The sequence below is a fragment of the Manduca sexta genome, chromosome 12, assembly GCF_014839805.1.
Source record: "Manduca sexta isolate Smith_Timp_Sample1 chromosome 12, JHU_Msex_v1.0, whole genome shotgun sequence".
In the NCBI taxonomy this organism is placed as follows: Eukaryota; Metazoa; Arthropoda; class Insecta; order Lepidoptera; family Sphingidae; genus Manduca; species Manduca sexta.
In genome coordinates this window covers 12,580,861-12,605,420 of record NC_051126.1, presented here as the reverse complement: position 1 = coordinate 12,605,420, position 24,560 = coordinate 12,580,861, and the positions used below count along the sequence as shown (strand labels likewise).

The 24,560-nt window shown below is 33.9% G+C and overlaps 2 protein-coding genes across 2 annotated transcripts in view; both read right to left on the bottom strand.

Moving 5' to 3' along the window:
• Positions 1-24,560, bottom strand: part of LOC115452130 — a 318,239-nt gene that overhangs the window by 218,485 nt on the left and 75,194 nt on the right. The gene's annotated exons all lie outside the window — the stretch shown is intronic.
• Positions 1-24,560, bottom strand: part of LOC115451681 (putative inorganic phosphate cotransporter) — a 52,577-nt gene that overhangs the window by 7,633 nt on the left and 20,384 nt on the right. The window contains exons 2-6 of the mRNA XM_030180053.2: positions 12,256-12,320; positions 9,857-10,056; positions 8,313-8,549; positions 2,092-2,301; positions 1,158-1,325 (exon numbers count right to left, since the gene is read on the bottom strand). Of these exons, the coding sequence (XP_030035913.2) occupies positions 1,158-1,325; positions 2,092-2,301; positions 8,313-8,549; positions 9,857-10,056; positions 12,256-12,289 (849 nt within the window). The 5' untranslated portion in view covers positions 12,290-12,320. The remainder of the gene's footprint in view (positions 1-1,157; positions 1,326-2,091; positions 2,302-8,312; positions 8,550-9,856; positions 10,057-12,255; positions 12,321-24,560) is intronic.

Below are 24,560 nucleotides of genomic sequence, written 5' to 3'. Positions count from 1 at the left end.
ATACTCTAATCATCTTCAACAAAAGGCCATTCGATAAACGTTGGACGTCAATGGAAATCAAAGAAAACATTCAATTATTGAAATTATATTTGTGCCAATTTGTTCACTTATTTGCTTTGTGACGTTAATCCATTGATTTCTGAGGAACTGGCAGCTATTTGTTACTTTAGAAACTGTTACGTTAACTATTTTTTACGTTATTTACATCATAGTCTTTACGTAGATTCGATAATTAATACGAATTAGTAAAGCTACAAATGAAGTCATTACTAATAGTATAATTACAATAATGACATAAATGATAGGTTGTATAACTAAACCTCTAGACCGATTTTGATAAAATTTCCTAAGAGAAGATCTAAGCAAATTTTTAATATTTGTCACGAACCAAATTCCACACCACGACACGGAAGCTGTGATCAAAAGCAATAAATACAAAGACAGTATCAATATTTAACACGAAGACGCTTCCCTTTCATATCTATTAGAATAGATGGAATTATTCAATGTCAAAGTGGAATTAATAATGCAATAGATGTTCTAGCATCTCGTTACTATTGCAAATCTAGTATTTCGCAATATGCATAGGATGAGATAAAAACTGGCACCTTCAATTTGGATTTTCTGAAATATGATGAATAAAAATGTATAAAATTCAATATTCGCAGAATTTACTTTGTGAAGTTTTCTGGTTTAAGACATTGTTGGTTTTTCATACGGCTTCACCCACATAGGAGTATATCTCCGGGATTAAAGATAGCCTAATTAATACTAAGGAATAATGTAGTTTCCTGTTTATTAAAGAATTTTCAAAGACTTGCAAATAAAAACTACATTTATATAATATTAGAATAGTTTATAATAAAAATAATTCCGTGATTTCTTTCCTTTATATATCTAAAGTACTTATGACTCTTATAATCATCATCATCATCAGCCTATATCTTTGTCCACTGCTGGACATAGGCCTCCACCAATGTGCGCCATTTTACCCTGTCTTCGGCCTGTCGCATCCAGTTCTTACCAGCGACCTTTCGCAGATCGTCACTCCACCTAGCTGGAGGGCGTTCTACACTACGTTTACCGACTCTTATAATAAAGCTTATAATTTCATTATGATAACCGTTGTTACAGCAGTCACCGTTATCTATACTTACAGCTGCAAACAGCAACGCCCACACAGGCACCGATCTCACGATAGCCTTCCAAGGTACTGGGTCTCTCACACTTTGCTTATCAGCACTCGTTACCGTCTCATTTAGATACTTTAGCTCTTCGTCAGATATGTAGGGATGAGTGTTTGGCGTGCTGTAGCATAGAAGACTCTGAAATGTAATGCAATATTATTACTGAGGTTAATTGTAATTTTTGGGTAATGATCTGTAGGGTTAAATAAGAGTCGAGAGGTAAAAATAGGTATGAGAGAATTAAATGTATATTGCGATTTATGTAAGCGGCTATTTCCTATTATTACTAATAGAAGAATTAAGTCAAACAAGGCATGATATTGTCTTGTGTTATGACTTTAGAATATTCTTAGATTTAAATTATAATACAATTGTAAGTTGTCCATTTTCATCCTTTTATCCTTAAATATTTCCATGATACTTCGTAACTTATGAAATGAATCATAGCAAAAATGCAATTCCGATTTATACCGATCGTCAATAACGCAGTTTCTAATATAGCAAATACTTGGATTTACAGCTGAAATGAATTCTCGCGACAGATTCTCTCAAGCTGTCGCAAGTCTGAAATACAAGCCAAATATTGGTTTTCGCCGGCGAAATATCAGCTGTACCAAACGTTCTTTACAAATAAAGTTCAGTTTACGTAACTGATTGGTTTGCTAGGTATATATGACAGAGCCACCGGGTAGGTAACAGTGTAATGTCTATTTTAAACATTAAGCAATATTGTTCTTCTGATTTTAATGCTACCTATGCCCAGTGTCCTAAATCTAATGATACTTAACAACTCATATAACAGAGGTTTTAGCGAAGTATCATGCAACACTTTGTAAACAAAACCATTAGACAGCACTTTACCAGACAAGTTCCACTCATTCATTAGAAAATAAACTTTACTCACCCAGAAGATAAACCACAAAATGCCAAAGCAGCCGAAGAAGTAGAACACATTGGCCCAGTCGCCGTCACCGGCCATGAGGAACCCAGACATGAAGGAACCGAAGATGTTACCGATCTGGGCTCCCCCAAATACAAGGGCGCCTTGCCGCGACCGCTCGTGTGGTGGCACCCATCGGGCTAACACTATCATTAGAGCTGGCATTGTTGGACCCTGGAAGGAAATCGTTATTTTAAACACTACAAACAAAAACGTAGTTGAAAATTTTACACGTAAAGCTATAATCAGATCTAATTATTGGCAGTGAATATCACAAATTGGCTTTAGAAAGAGATAATCAGTAAACTTTGGCTTCTTTCATTGTCTGTCACTCACACCTATATGTCGTTTTTGATTTTCTGATTCTCTCAGTAGACAGTCGTTTTTTCTATTCGACGCCAGTTCAGTGAAATTCGCCAAAAGCATTGTGCAAGCAATTTCTGATTTGTTTGTATTAGGATATTTTATATTAGATGACATAACATCTATCCCATGATGACAACCGCAACGCATTGCGAATGAGCTCTTCATATCTATAAAAGTTCTGTATATTCACTATCCAGTGATCGAGCAACTATCAAGCGAGCTGATCATTTAAATTTATAAACCGGTGAAAAAAATCAAAACCCTTCGTATACGCTCTACTGAAGGTCCAAAAATTTTTTAAGCTGGTAAACATGGTAAATGTTACCCAAATGGATGCTAAGCCGATTAAGTCCCCGTGCAAACCTTGTTAACATTATTTTATACAGTTGTACAATATTCAGATCCTCTAGCAAAAATATCAGGTAAATATTATATGAACAAGATTGTCGTAATGCTCAAACGAAACATTTATTCGACCAAATATTGTACTATACGTTTCATTCAATGAAATATCCGCGATTATTTTGGTATTATTATAATTATACGCTTTCCTTTCACACTAGCACCGTGGTTCAGATTCTTCTGGTATTGAGGATGTTTCTTTAATGCCTTTGTAGGCAAACGAAGTACGCCTGATGGTAAGCAGCATCCGCTGCCTATGGACTAAGGTAATGCCAGATGAAGATCACTAGACATGAGGTGACATAATTGTTCGTGTAACTTTACTGTATATTTAATCGACTGCAGGTAACTATAATTGAAAAACTACAAAAGGAGTCACACATCCTTGTTAAACTTGAGGAAATAAAAAAAGTATTGGTTATTGATTTTAACGTAGTTTCTAAACAAGTGTCGGAAAACAATATCTAACAGCAAGAGTACATTGTGTTATTTAGAAGGTATTTTACAAGATATATTAGTGGATTCCCCTGACTGCAGGGCCCTGGAGAAAGAATGGAAGCAGATAGAAAGAAAGGAAATGTAGAGGGATGGAGAAGGAACTATTTAAGGAGGGACAAAGAGGGCCGCGACAAATGACCCCCCATGCATGGGCGTGCATTTGGTGTGAGGGCCAAGCGCACAAGAATTGCCTCGTTGGGGGAGCCGACAGACGTTGTCTTCCCACAAACCGTCTTTTACTTAGACCGCATTTAAAAAGACATCAATAAAATATAGACAACTCTGAAGTATCGTAAGACAAACCGATAGGTATATTGGGCCCAATATTAACATAATGTCCAATCCACAACTAACACAAAATCTCATTGAAACATTTGAAATAATTACGGAGGTTCTCTGTACGAACATTGTTACAGGAGCCTTTTCTACAGGGTTTGACATTGAGTTATTAAATGAATCCACATACTCGTCTTTGCCTCTGCTAACATTGTGCCAAAAATCATCCATGAATGACGGATTTTTTTTACCAAATATCCCGATTTTAATTTTGAGAATTTTTGATGATTTATCATTTAGTGCATATTAGTGCAATTATAGCGTGTGCATGAGTCGATTTGTATAACTGAAAGTGCGATTTTGTGGCTGCGGCGAATTCTCTTAGAATATTAGTAGTAGTAGTATTAGGGCGCGTAAAATAAAAATTACTTTTTATTGATATTTATTTTGTTCGAAATTTACACTTTTTTATTTTACATCTACGGTACGAGCTTTCGAGCTACTTATTGTAAAGTGTTATTTCAAGAAGATAAGTATGTGGTTTCGTTTAGTAACACAATGTCGAAATGACCCTGTATATCAAGATATATGTTTTAAAACGTGCGAATGGTACAAAAATTTTATATGCCTCCGACCTTATGCTAATCGGCACTCATATTTTTCCGAGTTTATTGGAATTGGGGATTTCCCTCGTGTGTCGGCGCGTAGGATTCCCGAGACTTACACGTGTTATATACTGCGACTCAAGTAGCATAATAAAGTGAATCTAATTTATTTAATTGACGTATTTTAATGCAACTTTTAAAGCATAATATTGTGACAATTGGATAGTTGATTTATTTTAATATATTCATAAAAAATGACATCTAAAATCAGCTGTCGAATAACAAAAATAGGAAACTGTGATGTCACTAATTGTCACCGGCCACAACGTATCGTACGTGAGAAAGAGATAGCACGATCACATCACTACCACCACCACCACATTGCTCACACATTTTTTTTTTTGTTTTTTCCTGTTACATAATAAATAATATATAATAAAACATAGGAAAGTACCACATTATACTCCGTACAGAATTTATGAATTAAAAAAGCTGATATAATATTTGATAGTCACTGCGAAACTAGTTTTATTTCGCCATAAATAGGTATTCCAATATTTTTGGCATCTCCCCTTATCAGCCTAACTTAAGACAATTCGTTTGAGGAATCCAGAAAGATAATTTCAATACCTAAGAATTCAGTTTAGGACATCCCATCCATGATGCATTGGGACCTAAATAGAAAATACGGATGAAAATCAAGGGTGTTTGGACCTCCGCTCAGTGTACGTAGAGACCCTAGTAAAATATCTCCGAAATACACGTCATGCATCGTTTATTGTAAATTTATTTGCATAACTGTCTACTATCTTTGAGAATCAAAAAAACTGACATCTTACAGACAAGGTCATGAGCAGTGTTTTGTATCAAAATTCTATTCTCATTTGTTTAAAAATCGTGGAGGAATTTAATTAAACGTTAGGTTTATTTCGTGACATGTGACTACGAAATTTATATGCAAATTGATTACATTATTCTAACGTATCCGGTTGACATTTGACATTTTAAATGTGCTGCAAGTTTTTAGCGCAAGAAAATATTATTGTTATTGTTTAGAATCGTAGTACTACAATATTTTGATAGCTTAGTGGGAAGGACGGACTACCAACGAAGTTTTAGACCCACTTTAGAGGTATCTTACTTTTCGAAGTAATATGTATTAACGATCGGTCTCTTTAACAGTAAAAAAAACATCGTTCCAGCACCTACATATCTAAAATCCATAAAAATTTTGTGAGTATGAATGTGAAGTTTGCCAACCCGCACTAGGCTATGCTTGATTAAGCCCTAAACCCTCTTAGAAGTAGAGGAAGCCTGTGCTTAGCAGTAGAACGCTGTAATATAGAGATGGCAGTATAATCACAACATAGTTCCAATTGATACTCCTAACAAATAAACACGGCCTTTATAAATGAATATAAAGAGAACATAACAATATAAGGAAACTGATATGATAGTTACAATAATATACAAATATCATCACTACAATCCAGTTACATCCGAATCTATATGCCCTTCACATTTCTCAGGCTTATTTCTGTAAGCACTAAGCCTTGAGTCGTGAGAGGAAGATAAGCTCAGCATTTTAATTATAGCTGCCGTAAACTAAACCAAAATATTGTCACAGTTGATGAATTTGCTTTGGTGTAACTTAATTATGTGAACTAGTGGTGAAAGTTGAAATTTCCCGAAAGGAAACCCAACACATATAGGTGCTGATATGCATAAATGCTGTCTGCAAACCGTTGTAATAATTATTATAATAATAATAATATCAGCCCTGTGTTATATACTTGCCCACTGCTGAGCACGGGCCTCCTCTACTATTAAGAGGGATTAGGCCTTAGCCCACCAAGCTGGCCTAGTGCGGGTTGGTAGACTTCACACACCTTCGAAATTCCTATAGAGAACTTCTCAGATGTGCAGGTTTCCTCACGATGTTTTCCTTCACCGTTAAAGCGAACAATAAATTCACAAAGAATACACACATGGTTTTAGAAAAGTCAGAGGTGTGTGCCCTTGAGATTTGAACCTGCGGACATTCGTCTTGGCAGTCCGTTCCGCACCCAACTAGGCTATCGCCGATAATTTTCCCCGTAAAAATGTTTGATACATTTTTAATAGATAGCGTCAGTAGAGTCAAACGATGCCACGGAGCACTACAATAATTTGCGGCTTTCCAGGCGGGTGAAGCCGAGATTAATACCTATTAAAATAATATTTTAACTTTCCGTCAGGTTTGTAGTACCTTTCGTCCTCGTTGTATCAGGAAAAACCAATAATAATTTTAAAACATTGCTCATTTTCAACGGCAAAGACACAGTCTCAGCGTGACCTTACAATCCGGTTAGAGATAAGATATAAGATTTTGAAATGTGAATGCTATTGATAAATTTTGATTATCCGTGTTTGTCATTCTTATAATCTCCCGTGATATTTTCTGTAAGAAAACCTGAAGTTATAAGCCAATTTGGTAGTAGGGATGAGTGTCAAATAATAGAAAAGAGATTAAATATTTGCATGTGACGTCAACGGGCATTATGATGCGTGCAAATAATGGGATGGACCGATATACAACAACACATCCACTATTGCACGTAAAGCAATATTTGAAATTTGAATTACTATAGGTACTAACAAATAGGTACTAATATATACATACATGTATACATATATACATGCGGTCTTCAAATCGTTCTAATGATAATAATAGTTAACAAAAGGGAAGCCGACAGTAATCGGGTTACGTGGAGCCTTCTCCATTGTAATCTACTCTTATAAAATAAGGTTGATATTGTAAGTTGGTTTGTGGTAGTAATTGAAATTATTGAACTGTTTTTTTACTAATTGAAAGCTACGCTGAGGAACATAGATATGTTTTGTTTTTATTTTAATTGTATTCAGAAAAGTTTGATCCAGTCAATCTTGTAAATTACTAATATTTAAGACGAAAGTTTTGTTTTTAATTATTATGCAAGAGTTTTTTGTATCATGAATATTTACGTGCATTGTTACCATATAAAAAATAATTAGTTCCATTATGATAAAAAAATAACAATCAATTTTCACATGGTAAATGTAAAGAAAATAAAAAGAAATACAGTGTATAATATTAAAATTGTTTAGGATTAACTTGTTATTTTTATATTTTATATTCAAACTAAGAAATTTATTGTTAAAAATTTTAATATTCATAATTCGTATCTCAGTTGTACTTTTGTGATATGATCGAGTCATATTTTAAACTTAAAATAATAAAAAGGTCACAATTTTTAAATATGTAAGTAAATGAAGCAACACTCATAATTTATAGGCATTAACACCATATTATCCTGCGAAGTGTTGAATTGTTTCCTTTCTATATAAAAATCCAATATCTAATGACTTTTTTTTCGACATCTCGCATATGAGCATATCAACACTCGCATAACCGAGTAAATGAGATAAATATGAGTTGTAAATAAAAATTGTAACTAAAAACCACCTCACGCTGCTGTGATAACTGAAAGAAAGAGCGAAAAAATGTATTCCAAATTCAAACCTGCACTATTCATTAAGAAATTTTAAAAAGAGAATGCAATGCGATCATTGCAAGTCAAACGTAAAGCTATTTTTATTTTGTTTAAGGCGTTTTTATTGAACCGGAAAGTTATTTATTTTATTATTAATTTATTCGGAAAATAAAATGAATTAAATTAATGTTTCATTTTAAAATTTGTTCTCACATTTATTATTAACGAAAATAACAGCTGTAGCTAACTTTTGTTAAGATAATGCCTTTAGTAATACCTACATGGTACTAATTTATTCATGGCTCGTTTGGAGGAATCAAAGTGAATTTTCTTAGATAAAATTATGTAAACTGAAGTACAATTTTGAATAACAATAAATTATGTGTCTTAAGTCTATTCGAAATATTGGTCTCAGATTTCTCGTTCATTATTTCATAATATATAATTTTCAAACAACATTACTCCCAAAAAAAGAAATTATCGTTGCGTCATTAGCAAGATTAGTAAAAATAGTGTAAATACTAACCTCACCCATCCCCTGCAAAACCCGAAGTATAAACAGCCATGTTGCCCCACCAGCCTTCACTACAACGGGGGTGAGTAGAGTAAATATGGCAGTACTGAGAAGCCCGATACCCAATGTCCATTTACCCCCATATCTCTCCGCCAAGTATCCTCCAGGGACGTGGGTAATCGCATACCCGTAGTAGAAGCCGCTGAGAATGAGCCCCTGAGTGGATTCCGACCAATCGAAGATGGCGTACTGAAATAAAATGTGATTGTTAGCTCGTTAGTATTGGAAGATTTGAGTTCTATTTTCAAATAGGAGTCTTGGAGTTGATTGTAATGTTTCATGTAATAGAAATCTGTGACAAAAAGTTATCAAATTTTGTCATACAACCTATTTAGATTATTTTACTGGGAACTTTTATTTTACCCGTCAAGGAGTATTTTAGAATAATATATCACCTCGCAAATGTTCGAGTTAGACAATTTGCTGTCTAATTCATACTGGTAGGATATATTTTATATCTGCCCGAATAGTAACAACAGTACATCGTGTTAAAATCCATCATACTGGCAAACGTAAGTGTGTCGCGTTTCGGGATCAGCCTGTGTATATCCGGTTCAAACTGGCCGGCATAATTATGTCGACTACCGAGAGTTAATCATTTACCGTCAGTCGACATTCTATTGGACTCCACTCCACTTACCATCATGTGAAGAGGGGTTCACTTTGCCGCGCATGAATAAAAAAATTGCAACATGAATATAAATATCTTAATTGAGAATACTGGTGCCACTGTCTTGAAGAAATTTATTGTGATGCAGCTTTACTAATTCGCAGAAGACTGTCATTTAAAGTTATAAAATAATCGTACTATTCGAGACAGTCTGTTTATGCTACAGAAAAATATGCTAATTTGTCAATATCATCAGGTAACTCATAATTTCTGCTATAAAACCAAAAGACTGTACCTCTGTTGCTGACGTCCAGTGGCAACAATGACCACAAAAATCAGCATCTCATTCGCAAGCTATAAACCTATTTACATTAGATGAGTGTTAATTTTGGCCTTGCACAATCATAATGATTTCTTATGTTTACGCAATTATTAGATATTGAAATAAAACTATTTTTCGGATTCTATCGCGATTTTTTATATTATATTTTTTGCCAATGTCTAGAAGACTTTGCAGCCTTCATGACCACGAGGCGGGCATATTTATTTATTTATTTATCAAATTTACGAAAAATACAATTTCCTTATGAACTAAGACAAATAACTCTTAGGTGGTAACATACTAATAATATAAAATTGAGATCATAAGACAAAAACTATACCTCGGTCCCTACACTAGGCACAGCCTGTATCATAGGCGACCGATTTACCTACCGCGTTACACATTATGATAAAATAAAGTGCGGAACATCAATGCAAGGTTTTATAAATTTAGGTCTGAGTGTTTGGGTGTATAATAGGGTAGTTGAATGAGGATACACGTATTGTTGTGTCTGTGTGCCATCATCATGCCAATGTTTACATAATTATTTCTAATTCCACTTACCGGCCTCGTACTAATAGTGGCATTGGCCAGGATCTCGCTTTCATCAGGACAAGCATTGGGATCGTAGTGTGACTCCTCGCTTTTGGTGTTGTTGACCATCTGAGTGACGGCGAGGTTCAAGCAGACCCTCATGGTGTAAGCATTGCAGACGGCCAGCAGTCCCATGATGCCCAGGACATACCGCTGAGGAATTAGGAACACTGGAGAAGAGGATCATGTGTAGTTATGGGGAATATTAGTATTAAATATAGTGTGGGTTTCTTTCTCGAGAAAATTATAATATTTTTTTTTATTTCACGGGGAAATATAGGTTGGGCTCGATGAACTAAAAGCTATATAATAATGACATTAACCTACTGCTGGACTCGGGCCTCTATAATTGAGAGGATAAGGCCTTGTTTAGAGAAAATTTCAGTAGAATGTGTTATGCGCGGTTTTTGTTTCTGCGCCCTCTATTCAAAATTATTTTAAAAAATTCCAATAATTCGGTATCAAAAAGCATGAATAAAAAGAAGCTCATTTGTTAATAGATGACATTTTCTATCTGTGTGCAAAATTTCATCAAAATCCGTTCAGCAGTTTCAAACTACCGCAATTTTAATTTTAGTAATATTATGACAAATTCATGAACAACTCTGGCAATGACGTTTTTTAAGTATAAATATTTGTTTTGTGAAGGATTACTCTTTAATTTAAATATTTTAAGGTAAAATGTTGCAGTTATTTAGGGATCTATATGCTGTTGTCTTTAAGTTTACTGCTCATGACGAGCTACGAGAAAACAGGACTTCAATTAAAATGTATATAATATTAATTTTAATGCTGGTTTACTTAATTTATTTTTAACACAATATAAGTACCTATAATCTCAAACAGATAATTACTTGACAAATAATTAGGTTGATTTGCATTACGAAAACGTTTTATTATATAAATTAATAAAAAATAATCCTTGGTATATTTACACGAATGCGTTATCCGCCGGTAATTATTTATATATACCAGAACAATAATAAAATGCAAACATCTTAAAACCCGTAAAACTTGATATCAAATTATTATTGTAGGCCAATATTATATAACGATTCAAGTATTAAATCAGGTGACAAAACACGGTCAATGATCTTATCTTAAGATATATATACTAAACCGGTCATTATGATCGAAATCTTTGATTTTTAACTCAAATTACGCACTATAGAGTCGAAAATTGAATTTTAAACTTGTTAATTTTCACTTCAAAATATTTTGACAATTACGACTTTACTTGTTCGGAATACGTGAAGTAAATAAGTATTAATATATTTAAATGTTTGTTGATAATAGTATCGAAATATAGAAAACCGGTTTATATCAATTGTAAATTATTTACTTTTGTATTTAATTGTGTTAGAATTAAAACTATGATAATAAGTCTACGTGACCTTATTTGAACAAACTCGTTTAGAAAATTATACTCTTTTTTCATTTTATTATTTACTAGTTGACCCGACAGACGTTGTACCGTCTTAACTATGACTGTGCAGCGCGCATTCTGTCAATCGCTGAAAATTATATCAAACAATTTACAGTTATATAAAATTAATACTTTCGTTAAGTTTTCTTCAATTTTCTAATTTTCCGCGCAATTTTTTTGTTTTTTTTTTCTTTCATAAGAATCTTCTCCAGACAATAACAAACACAACAAACAAAACAATGAAATCGGTCCAGCCGTTCACGCGCATGTCGCAATGGCGAAGAGTGACATTCTTCGAAAGGGAACCCAACATAATATAGGTACTAATGCATTAATGCGGTCTGCAAATCGGTCTAATCATAATTAAATTCTCCATAAAGGGAAACCGGCAGAAATCGGTTTATATGGACCCTTTGTCACTCTATCTCTATTTTCTTAGCAATTTTTATTTATTTATATAAAAATGAATCTCTTTTTCCCTTAGTCACGCCATAACTTGAGAACGACTTAACCATTTCCATTATTATTTTTAAGTTTTCTAATACTTTATAAGGGATAGTCTTAGGGAATTGTCTTAGGGAAAGAAAAATTCAGGAAATTCGTTAAACTTCAGAAACTTAATGACTATTTTAACTTCACATGTTAAATCAATGTAAATTCAGCATCAAATTAGGCGAGTGACTTGCTTTCTAGTCACTTTATAAATAAATTATGATAAAAATATCACTACCAAAACGTAAAAAATAAGGTAATAAAATCAATAAATTAATTGATGCCTCTAACTAACTCCTTCAAGCTTAGCTCGAACAGGCCGACATAATTATGACAACTGGCAATAATCATCTCTCGACAACCCTATCTTGACGCCACTAATTACAATCAATTTTCGTGGAGTCACATTCCAGTTTCCAGTGCCTGTATTTAAAAAAAAAACTATACTCACGCCTTGATATCGCTTTTCGCCACCGTGGTATCATTGTGACGTCTGTCTGTTAACTACTTAATAACCTGCAAACAAAGAACGCATTATGAATAAATAACATGCTATTACTTTTAGTATGACTTTTTGGTGTCGCAGTTTAGCAGTGTTTGAAGTAGTAATAATAATATAGCTTTAATTATTCCATACTTAGGTAAATAAACATGCAATAATTGACTTAAATCTTTTATAGTTATTTTTGGATGGACCCTTTGGATAAAAGTATTGTAGTCGTACACTATAATTATTAGTAAATGTTTCTTTGTGAATTATCGCTTGCTTCAATGGTAAAGGAAAATATCGTGAGGTAGCCTGTATATATGAGAAGTTCTGCATAAGAATTTAGATATGTGAAGTATTCTAAAACTGATTTTTCAGTTTAATCGCGATATTATTATATTTTTTTCTCGACATTGCGAAGTCTACAGCCTTCATGGTCACAGAGTGGACTGATGTATAGGTCGCCAAAAAAGCCAACGTTACAATATCTACCATGTGTGTAACCATGCGTATGAACGGTTTTGGAATAAAATGTATAGTGTATTGTCATTCGAGAGAATGTATTTAATGTATTCAATATACCAAGAATGGCGAACCTTTAGTGATTAACGAGCCATTATTAACACAGGGTCTTTTGACTTTGCGTTACTAAATAAAACAACATACTCGTCTTCACCTTTGCTGTTATTATGTCAAAAATCATCCATTAATAACGAATATTTTCACCAAAAATACTGGTTTTAGTTTTCTGATTTTTTGATCATTTTATAGTTTAATGCGAATATGGCGTGTGCGTGAGTGTATTTCTGACTGAAAGTGTAACGTTGCCGCTGGCGCGAATTATCTTAGAGTAGTATAGGCATTAGGGCGTGTAAAATTAAAATTACTTTTTATTAATATTTATTTTGTTCGAAACTTACACTTTTTTTATTTACTCAAGTAACTTATTATAATGTGTTATTTCCAAGTAGATAAGTATTTGGTTTAATTTATTAATGCAATGTTAAAATGACCCTGAATAAAAAATGCATGTAGCGTGCCGTGCAGGACCGCTTTTATCTATCCAAGTACCTTTTAGCGATTTTTTATGACCCAACTATTTTGCTTAGCATATTATTCGCGTGTCAGAATTATTCTGGCACATGCCACCTCTGGCACGCATACCATTCGCCATCCCTGCAATATCACTTATCACACATTATCTCGAGAGTTAGTTAAATAGATATACACAATTGCGCAAATTCTTTGTATCTAATGCTGATAATATAAGTGGATGTTTTATTGTTCGTTTTCAAATCATGTTTTATTAAACATTAGCTTTTTTAAAAAGTTATTCCTGTCCTACCGTTTGAGCAGAACGCCCGTCATTGTTAAAAGATGGATTCGCTCCCGTACACGGGACGCCCTGACCTTAATTCGATCCTTAAATTTTTTTCATAGCTATCATATACTATATCTCGCTTTTAAGCGGTAAGATTTACCGACCGACCGAAGAACCGCCTATTGCTGCACATTTTTATGATTTAATAATTGGCCCCCGCTGACCACGAAGGCTGCAAAGTCTTCGAAACGTCGGGAGAAAACTATTAAAACCGCGATAAAGTCCGAAAAATAGTTTAATTTTCATGTCTACCATTCGCATAAACATAAGAAATCATCATATAATAATTGGATTATTTTTTCTGTATTTGGTGAATGTGTTTTATTCATTCATATCTCAATTCTCCATAGTTACTTTTTATCTACGACGTACTAACTGAAACGAAGTCGTGGGAATACACTAGTCACATATGAGATCCGTATTTACATCAATATTCTATGATTGCGTAAATTCTAAAACGTCAACATTAGTCCGGAGGTCGACACCTTTCTACGAACACTAAGAATGGTAACAAAAATTTGAAGGATATCTTTAATATACACTGTATTCTACGTTTTATAGCTAATAAATACAATTCATAGGTCAAAAACTATTGTTAATCAATCAAATTTTGCAATTCGGTTTGCCGATTGCTTTGATTATAATTTTATGATATGCTATTGGACATGTTATGTTTATTATAATTATTGATATGTGTTTTATTTCTTTACGTATGTTTTATATTTGTCTTGACTGCCTCGGTGGCGTAGTTGTATTGCACGCGCGGTGTGGCAACGCTCTGAGGTCCTGGGTTCGCATTCCGGGTCGGGCGAAGTGATTTTTGGATTTTTCTGCTCAGTATCAGCACGGTGTTTGGTATTTGTGCCCGATAAGGCGATAGGCCCACTATCACATCGTGAGAGCACACTTGGCGACAAGTGGGTACCCTGGTTGCGTTACGTTGTGTATTGTGTTTTATATTTTCAAAATCTTTCCTATTCCACGTAAAAAACCCTACTCCTCAAATATAGGTATTATGAGATGACAAAATACAAAAAATATGCTTTTAAGGCCTGGTTCACAAATTTAAGTTAATTTTGTCAATTATAAAAAACATAATGTAAAAACCGTTTTATTATTATTTATTAAGGAAAATAGATTAGAGTGTGACTTTTGTGTATGGTCACCTTATACATTTATGTGACAATTAGTTTACTCAGAAGTTATAAAACAGGCACTAAGTTAACCCAAATAAATGGTACTGAATTGAGTACTATGTAGAATCCACATAGCGGCCTTTATTTTTTGTTTTACGCGGGGAAAAAACGCCTTATCGCTACCACTACTTGAGTGTAATGCTTATGTTGGCTTCACCGGTCTTACGACCCAATGTTGACACTCGGGAGTACAGCATCATCCGAGCGAGCGTTGGACCGAGTCCCTAACCCTTGTATACCCTACACCGGCATACCAAACAAAATCTGCGGTGGCCTTTGGCGCATACGGGACGGCCCCGGGGTATTTTGTTGCACTAAGATAGCTGCTCAGAACCGTCTCTGATCGACATAGCGGCCTGACACGTTAGCTTGCACAATGTGAAACAAGCCTTAAGTTTCATATCTTAGGTAAATAAAAATCAATTGAGATCTTTAAGTGCATAACTTGAGAACCGCTTGACCGATTTGGCTCGATGTCTTCGTAATGGTAAGGACGAATTTTCTATAAAAAAAAAATTTTTTCCCGTACACGATCCACTTCGAAACCTAAGAGATTTTAATAAAATTTGGTGACAAATTCGTTCCAGTTTAAAAGTTTAGTTTGTTACTCATAGATGGCGCTGTTTTCAAGATCTAAGAAGATGAAAGGCAGTTTACATACAATGTGGTCTACGTAGAATTAGGTCTGTAGCAGGACAAAATATACCTATCTATTTCTTATGTTTACGCGAATGTTAGACATTAAAATTAAACTATTGATCGGATTTTATCGCTGTTTTAATATTTTACTTTTTCTCCCGACGTTTCGAAGACTTTGCAGCCTTCTTGGTAAAGGGTCCAAGATATAAAAAACAAAATTGCTTAAATTTTTATTATGTAGATTGTTATAGAAACAATGAAAATCCTAACTTGTCTGCGGGGATTTTTTGATTTTCCTTATAAACTTTTTGGTGTACAACTCAAGGCTTTTTGGCACGAAGTCATACAAATTATATTTATCAGTGCATAATTATTATCATAGGAGGAAAATAGTTAACCTATTTGAATTCAAAAACAAAAAACTGGTTTTTATATAGTATAATATCAGATAATAGGTATAACCAAACATTAAAAGTGGATAACAGATGTGAATTTCGGAATATAAAACGGCTTCACGCGCGTGATAAGCCTTTAATTTGTTTTTATTGCTTTGAATGTAGAGACGAGCTTGCCGTTCGCCTGATGGTAAGCATTACGACCGCCCATAAACAGTAGAAACACTATCCAACACCTTGAATTACAAAGTATTGTTTGGTATTCCACGGCGCTCGCCATCCTGAGTAATAAGATGTTATCTCATTATATCCAGTAGTTACACTGGCTACAATGTCTTTCAAACCGGAACACAACAGTGATTACATACTGCCCTTTGCGGCAGAAATAGACATTGCGATGGTACCTACCAGACTGACTCTCACATATGAGAGACCTACCACCAGTAAAATGATACAAATGTCCCCAAATTTACAACGGCAACGCTATCCATTACTAAAACTAGATTTATAAGTTCCATTATTTCCTATAGGAACAAGTTACCGAGATAAAAATTAAATATTAATCCAGGACGTGGTTTAGCCGTGCGCCAAATGTGATCGAAATATTTTTAGTGTTAATTTCGAACTTACAAATATCCAAACGTTATCACTAACTTTCGCATTTATAAAATTAATAAGAAGTAAGTTATGATAAGAAGTAAAATATAATAAACCTAAAAACATCGCCTAAAAATTACTCTCTAGACATAAGTATTAAGCTATGACTAAGAACTTCAATAGTCTAAGTCCACAATAATCAAAAATATCAAATTTTTATTATACCAGTTTGTAGCCATCTCTTAAGAATTCAATTTTTTAGCAAATCATTTCACAAATATTACGATACGTTGTTCGCTACCTTTGAAGAATTGAATACAACCCGATAAACGTTTCCTTATTAAATTCTATTAATGCAAAAACATACTATGATTTTGTTTAGTTATTTTATCATACTTTTTATATGTTAGGTGATATTTTAAAATTTAAGCAAAGGCTTTTCTTTATATTACTTCATTCTTCATAAAATTAAAGGGGCCATCAATAGTCCCGTTACCTTATTGATAATTGATAAAATATGAAAAAAATATATAAGACTCTAATTATTCCGAACTGAAGAAGGTCGTGTATTAAAATTGTAAATAAAAAATTACAATTGCAATTAGCATAATCTATCCCAACGTATATCACTTAGCACAATTTACATCTATCTAATCTAGTTACAAATACTGGTCTCTTCAAACAGATAACATCCTGTTCAAACCAAATATATTTTAATATGTAAAATTATCATTTGACATATTAAAGCCTATTTGTAATCAACAAGGAAAACTTCGAACAAATTTGGGTACCTACCTCCTGGTAAACTCATTGTGAAGTTAATTTCGATTTTAATCTCAAAATTTTTGTATTTTGATATAATTTGTACTTACTTACATATATAAATTATATAATAATAATATCAGCCCTGTATTATAAAGGGTCATTTTGACATTGCGTTACTTAATGAAACCACATACTCGTCTTCACCTTTGCTGACATTGTGCAAAAAATCAGAATACTAAAACCAGGATTTTTCGTGAAAACATTAGTTATTAACTAATATTTTCACGAAATATCCTGCTTTTAGTTTTCTGATTTTTTCATAATTTTGTAGTTTAATGCGGATATTGCGTGTCCGTGGGTATATTTCTGACTGAAAGTATGATGTTTCCACTGCAATTATCTTAGAGTTGTAGTAGTGGCTTTGGGGCGCGTAAAATTAAAATTATTTTATATTAATATTCATTTTGTTCGAAACTTCCACTTTTTTATATTACATCTACGGCTCAAGTAACTTATTGTAAAGTGTTATTTTCAAGTAGATAAGTATGTGGTTTCATAAAGTAACGCGATGTCAAAATGACACTGTATACTGTCCCTCTGCTGGGCACGGGCCTCCTCCCTGTCTGTAGTAACTGACAGGGATTTCCTTACATAGGATATATATTATATATACTATAAAAATGAAGTCTTGCTGCTGTGCTTGTAGGTCAGGGGCCTTATTCTCTATCCCGCACGTTATTTTAACAGTGCGTAACAAACAAGTAACACAACGCATCATGTTTAGGACTATAGAAATTTAGCTTACAGAATACCATTCCACACACATTTCTCGAAGATAACATGACACGGCCGCGTTACGCGTTTACACTGTCATACAGAATAAGGGCCCTGAACGCGATAAACTCAAAAACTGTCGATCGGATGATTTTTCCCGTTTTTAGCAATAGGTAGAGTGGTTCAATAGGAAGGTTTATGTGTATAATTAGTTAATATTTCGTGTAAATTGGGTGAAATATTATTGTTGATGATGTAAAAATCAAGCCAATTGGTAGCTATCAATAAAAGCGCTGCCTACTCCCTTTTATATATAACAAACATAGATCCTAAAATTGTTGTAACCCAAAATACGAGATTTTCAGATATATCCTGACTAATAAATACAAAATCTTGCTATGTTTTAGTAAAATATGGAACTAATTACTTGTACTAAGAAAGTTAACTTTAAAATGACAAAACAAAAATGGCGCCTTCAAAGCAGGTTTTTTACTTTCCTGGTCAGGCTATACATGTGCAAAACAAGTCAAATTTACAACACAGTTTTCCATTTATAATGTTCTTAAGCGTGATATTAATATCATAATCTAGCATTATTTTTCCATAGTAGGTTTCTTATTTCCCTGGTCAGGGTATCAAACAGTCAAATACCAAACACACGTCACCATTAACGACATCAAAAAGAAATTACAAATTTAATAGTTACAATTAGCCTTCCTATAGTTAGTCAGTTATTTGCATACAAATAGTTATCAGTCACGTTCAGTTTTCACCGTTTATTTATAAACCTAATGTATCTTCGTCCACGTAACAATGGAATAATAGCATCCATAATAATACACTATAAACGAACATTTCCATACATCCATATTTTGTAATGTTTATTGCATTTTTAATAGCATGTTTGTATATATATTATTCTATTAATTATGATAGAACTGATAAATATAAGGTAGAACATTATGCACGTAACATAGGGCAGTATGTGTGTGATATCTCTGCCTACTTTAGAAAAAGTTTTATGAATGTTTTCATGTGGATAAAATGTGTAAATTATTTACGTCACTGCTAGGCATGGGCCTCCTCTACTACTTAGAGGGATTAGGCTTTAGTCCACCACGCTGGCCTAGTACAGATCGGTAGACTTCACACACCATCGAAATTCCTATAGAGAACTTCTCACGTATCCAGGTTACCTCACGATATTTTCCTTCCCCGTTAAAGCAAACGATAATTCACAAAGAATACACACATAATTATAGAACAGTCAAAGGTGTGTGCCCTTTTTTGAACATGCAGACTTTCATCTAGGCTGTCCGTTCCATAACCAACTAGGCTATCTCTTGACCATTTCTAATAATGACTTTAATGTTTCTTAAGCCGAACCCATTGGTGAACATTGCTTGCCGGTAGGAATAGAGATCATGGTATCTAGACGCATGCTCACATATGAGAGTTCTAGAATTTTATAAATGTTAATATATATTCTCTATAGCCAGTGAGTTTATTTCACATTTTCTAATGTAATTCCGCGCAAAGTAATGAGCTAGCAGCTTGTGAAACACTGGTGTGCATTATATATTAACGAAATATCGACACATTGATAGGTGCCCATTAAAAATTATTATGCCGGACACTTATCTGAATTTTGAATAAATTCGTAGAAAATAGACCGAGAAATATTTCGGATTTTGTTATTTCTTTTTATATAAATATATTTACATATGTTTGTATACGCGTATTTAATCTCATATCTACATTACTTACGTGGGTCTCTATGGCGGGTTTTAACACATTGTTTACGGTCGCTCGGTCGGTCGCTATCCGGACAGATATAAAATATATTTCTGTGGTAAAATAGATATGGTCTAAAGGCTAAAAAAATTAGTTAAAGGAACACTGACATATTTTGGGATAAAAAATAATATTAAAATCCTCTCCAAGCGTTACGAAAAAAGTCCGGAAAACTAAACACGAATGGTGAACCTACACGAAGGCTTCATTAATCCGCATTAACGATTGCAAAGGCTTGCAAAAAAAGTTAATCACCGGGATTTACCGCATCTTTCCTCATACTGTGATAGCATTGTTTCTTATACCTTCTTGTAATAACTAAACTTATCTACATTTGCTAATAGTGGTAAAGAACATTGAACTTTGTAGCACTGCTTCACGTTTTATTTTGTGATTGTTTAATTTTTACTTTCGTTTTGAGGACTGCAAGTATCTGGGCGGACTTGTCCGTAAGTAACTTTGTTTCAATGTAGAGCATTCGTGTGAACTTAAAAAATCACCAAATTTTTTATACTGATTCAGACAGGCCGGCATAATTACCACGACTAAAGGGGTAATCATTTTTCGTCTATCAATACTATATGGACACCACGTGGCTCAGGTACAAAGGGTTCACTTTGGCGCGCCCCTATAAAAAAAACATATAAACTGCAAACTCATAGAAAATAAAATACTAAGTAGGAAGAAAATGCCTAAAGACGCCTTCTCGGGCTAACCGGCTTGAATACTTCGTTCCATATTTGGCGCCACGCGCGTTACTGACGGAAATATGTTATTAATAATTTCTTTAATAAATAAATTTAGGTCTTTATGAAAAATTTTACCACCAAAATATTTCTTAATTAAATTCTATCTAATAGTGTTTGTTGCAAATTAGAATTGTGTGTACTTTCGGAAGAAATTCAGGGAATCAACAATTTTTTGCATTTTTATCATGAATTAACGAAACAACATCTACATTACAAAAATAATAAACAACTAATAAAAAGGTAAAACTTTGCAGAAATATGACATCTAATTATTATTTTTTGTATCTTTAAATATTAAAAAAAAGCAAGCAAAAGCTAATGTTATACATTTAAATTAAACTATTTTACGAATTTTATCGCGGAAAATGAGTAAAACAGTTTAATTTAAATGAGCAAAAACTAGTTATATTATAAATTTCGAATAGATATCTTAAAAAAATACGATAGCGCGCCGTTTTGCTGAAAGGAGCGCCTTAATGGAATTATTCATAAAAAACAACTGCCAATGAATCAAAGTACTGCTTCAATTTACTTTCATAATATAGATTTATGAAACAGTATATTGCAAGTATGCGTTGATGTATCGAAGCAATAGCCTAGTAGGCAGTGGAACGGCATCCGAGACGAATGTCCACAGGTTCAAAACCCAAGGGCATGCACCTGTGACTCCTCTAAAGTAATGTGGGTATACTTTGTAAATTATCGCTTGCTTTAACGGTGAAAAAACATCGTGAGCAAAACTGCAAACCTGAGAAATTCTCGAAGTAAGCTGAGGATATGTCAAATCTACCAATCCGCACTAGACCAGCGTGGTCTTTCGATAGTAGAGGGTACCCGTAGACTGTATTGAGACATTAATATATAATACAGGGCTGATATTATTTATATATTACAATAGATGTCGATTTCTAAACTATCCGCTAAAACCTCAACACCGATTGGTTCTGGCCCATATGCAAGGTCAATAACACAGATGATGGAGGTCGCTCCAATCACGTTCCAATTTCTTACACAATTTTTATAACAATTATAATGAAAATTAATTGATTGACTAACTCTATGGCGTAGTTGTATTGCTTGCACGTTCAGAACAACGCTCTGAAGTCTTCGGTTCGAATCTCAGTCCAGGCAAGGTGATATTGACTTTTTCAACTCAGTATCAGCCCGGAGTCTGGAATTAGTGCCCGAAATGGTGGTAGACTCGCTCCCTATTACTTGGTTGTACCTCTGCCAACCATTTTAAGGATAAAGGCGTAATGCGTACGCGTGTGCGTATGTGGGTGTGTGTATGTATGTGTAAATTGATTGGTACCGTTGCTGTAGGGAAAATAACTATCACAACTCATTAAGGAGTGGGGCAATGATCTCGGCAAATACAGAAGGAGATTGTCGGGGACTATTTCTTATCGAAGATAAAATTGGCACTGAAATACGTATGTTAGTTTAAAGAAAAACATTATCAGTTACTAGTGGCGGATTAACGAATTCAGTAAAGCAAATCGGGATAATTCTATCAATGTAATATTAGTTTTTCGTTCGTTTGCATATTTGCGAATATCTCTTATGAGATAAAACGTTTTAATACATTAAAAATATATATAATTTCACGTTTTTCTAACGTATGTTAATATCCATGTTAAGAGTGAAATTAGTTATGGCGGCAAAGTGAATATTTACAATTCGCGATACATTACACAACCAACTAAATTAAACAAAATTAACTACAATTATAGAAAGCGAAACAATTAGTATGTCTGCCATAGAAACAGCAATATTTTATTTTGACGCACTACTGGGCTATTGTTCCGACTCTTAAAATTATTTCAGTGAAGAAACCTATGTTTAAGGATTATGTTGTGTAGTTATACTTAGCTATATTTTTTCCCATATTTTATTACACGTATATATTTTTCATCTCTGCATCACCCAAAGGTTCACTGGCAGAGAATGTCCTCAGCATTAAGCCCGCCTTCGTACATTGATGATTAAAAAAGTGTTAATAAATAAATGATTCGGTAGTCATAATATAGTCTGGTTTTTCTAATTCAGACATTATTGACTACACCGCGAACAAAATTTGTATAAAATAAATGAAAAAAAAAACCATAAAAGCGAGTAACTCAATAGTGAAATTACTAAACACGATGGTAAGTAAAGCCTATTCCAAATATGAAACCATCTTTAGACTAACGTGAGTTACCCCTCAACAATTGCTAGAATTATGCCGGCCTGTCTTATTTAATGTGAAAAGCTGACCTTAAAATCCGACCGAAACGACCTAATTTGTTTTTTTTTATACAATATGGCGGAAAATATACAAATTATTAAAAATACATAATTACCTCCTGAAGGAATTTCTATGCGAAACAGCGGTAATATTTGCTTATAAATACAAACAAAAGCAACCGTATTTCAACAAACAATACGTATTAATATCCCTCACAATATTCTAGGAATGAGCATAAAATAACGTGGATTATCAGATCCCGCGGGATTCACTGTTATTTCCATAAAATTGAAACTGGAATATATAAATGCAGTGCTCGGGATAAAACTTTCATACAACAATGAATGATATTATGTTATAAGAACTCCATAGTATATTTAGTTAGGTTCGACAATATTTAAATTATAATATTTCGAAAACGGCGATAAGCGGCGATAGCCTAGTTGGGTGTGGAACGGTCTGCCAAGACGAATGTCCACAGGTTCAAATCCCAAGGGCACACCTCTGACTTTTCTAAAAAATCACGTGTGTATTCTTTGTGACTTTATCGTTCGCTTTAACGGTGAAGGAAAACATCGTGAGGAAACCTGCACATCCGAGAAGTTCTCTATAGGAATTTCGAAGGTGTGTGAAGTCTACCAATCCGCACTAGGCCAGCGTGGTGGACTAAGGCCTAATCCCTCTCAGTAGTAGAGAAGGCCCGTGCTCAGCAGTGGGCAAGTATATAATACAGGGCTGATATTATTATTATTATTATTTCGAAAACATAATTTCTGACTATTTTACGTTAACCAGCTTCAAAAAAAGAGGTTCTCAAATCGACTCAATTATCATTAAGATTTTTTAATAAAATTGCTAGCTAAGCTAAATAAGTACATGAACTACTTGTACTGATTCAAATACTGTTCATTTTAAGTCTCCGATTCCCAAATTGGTAACCTGTATATATTTGTTATGTCAAATTATTTTATGGCTTTTGAAGGCGGTTTAATTTTTGTTATCTTTAAATGAAAATAGTATTACTATTATCAATAAGTTTATTGGGCATAATAAATATTCTCTCTCGGCCATCAGGAAGCTCCGGCATGATTCGTTGGCAATAATTTATTCTATTATATTTGGAATTATGCATATGCCATCCCCTAAGAAAGAAGAAAACAAATATTGTTCTTTTCTTTTCATCTCTTTATAAGTGATGTAAATAAATAAGCGGTGATAGCCTAGTTGGTTGTAGAACTTTAGAATTTCCACAGGTTCAAAACCAAGGGCACACAGTCAGAGGTCTGACTTTTCTAAAATTATGTGTGTATTCTTTGTGAATTATCGCTTGCTTTAACGGTGAAGGAAAACATCGTGAGGAAACCTGAATACCTGAGAAGTTCTCTCTAAGAATTTCGAAGGTGTGTGAAGTCTAGCAATCCGCACTAGACCAGCGTGCTGGACTAAGGCCTAATCCCTCTCGGTAGTAGAGGAGGCCCGTGCCCAATACAAGTATATAATACAGGGTTGATATTATTATAAATAAATTACTCCTAAAGAAATATAGTTCAGCATGTTATACGCATGAGGCGTTAACCACCAGGCAGAGGCTTGGTCGTCAGTCAATAGAACAAAAAAACCATTACCGCCTTTATTAACTATTAAATACGCATCAACGTTGTCCCAAATGAGTTGTTTGATTAACTAATGTAGCCGCTTGTAAAGATGGATTAATGTTAAGTTAACATAGCTCAGACGATACGTTCCAAAATC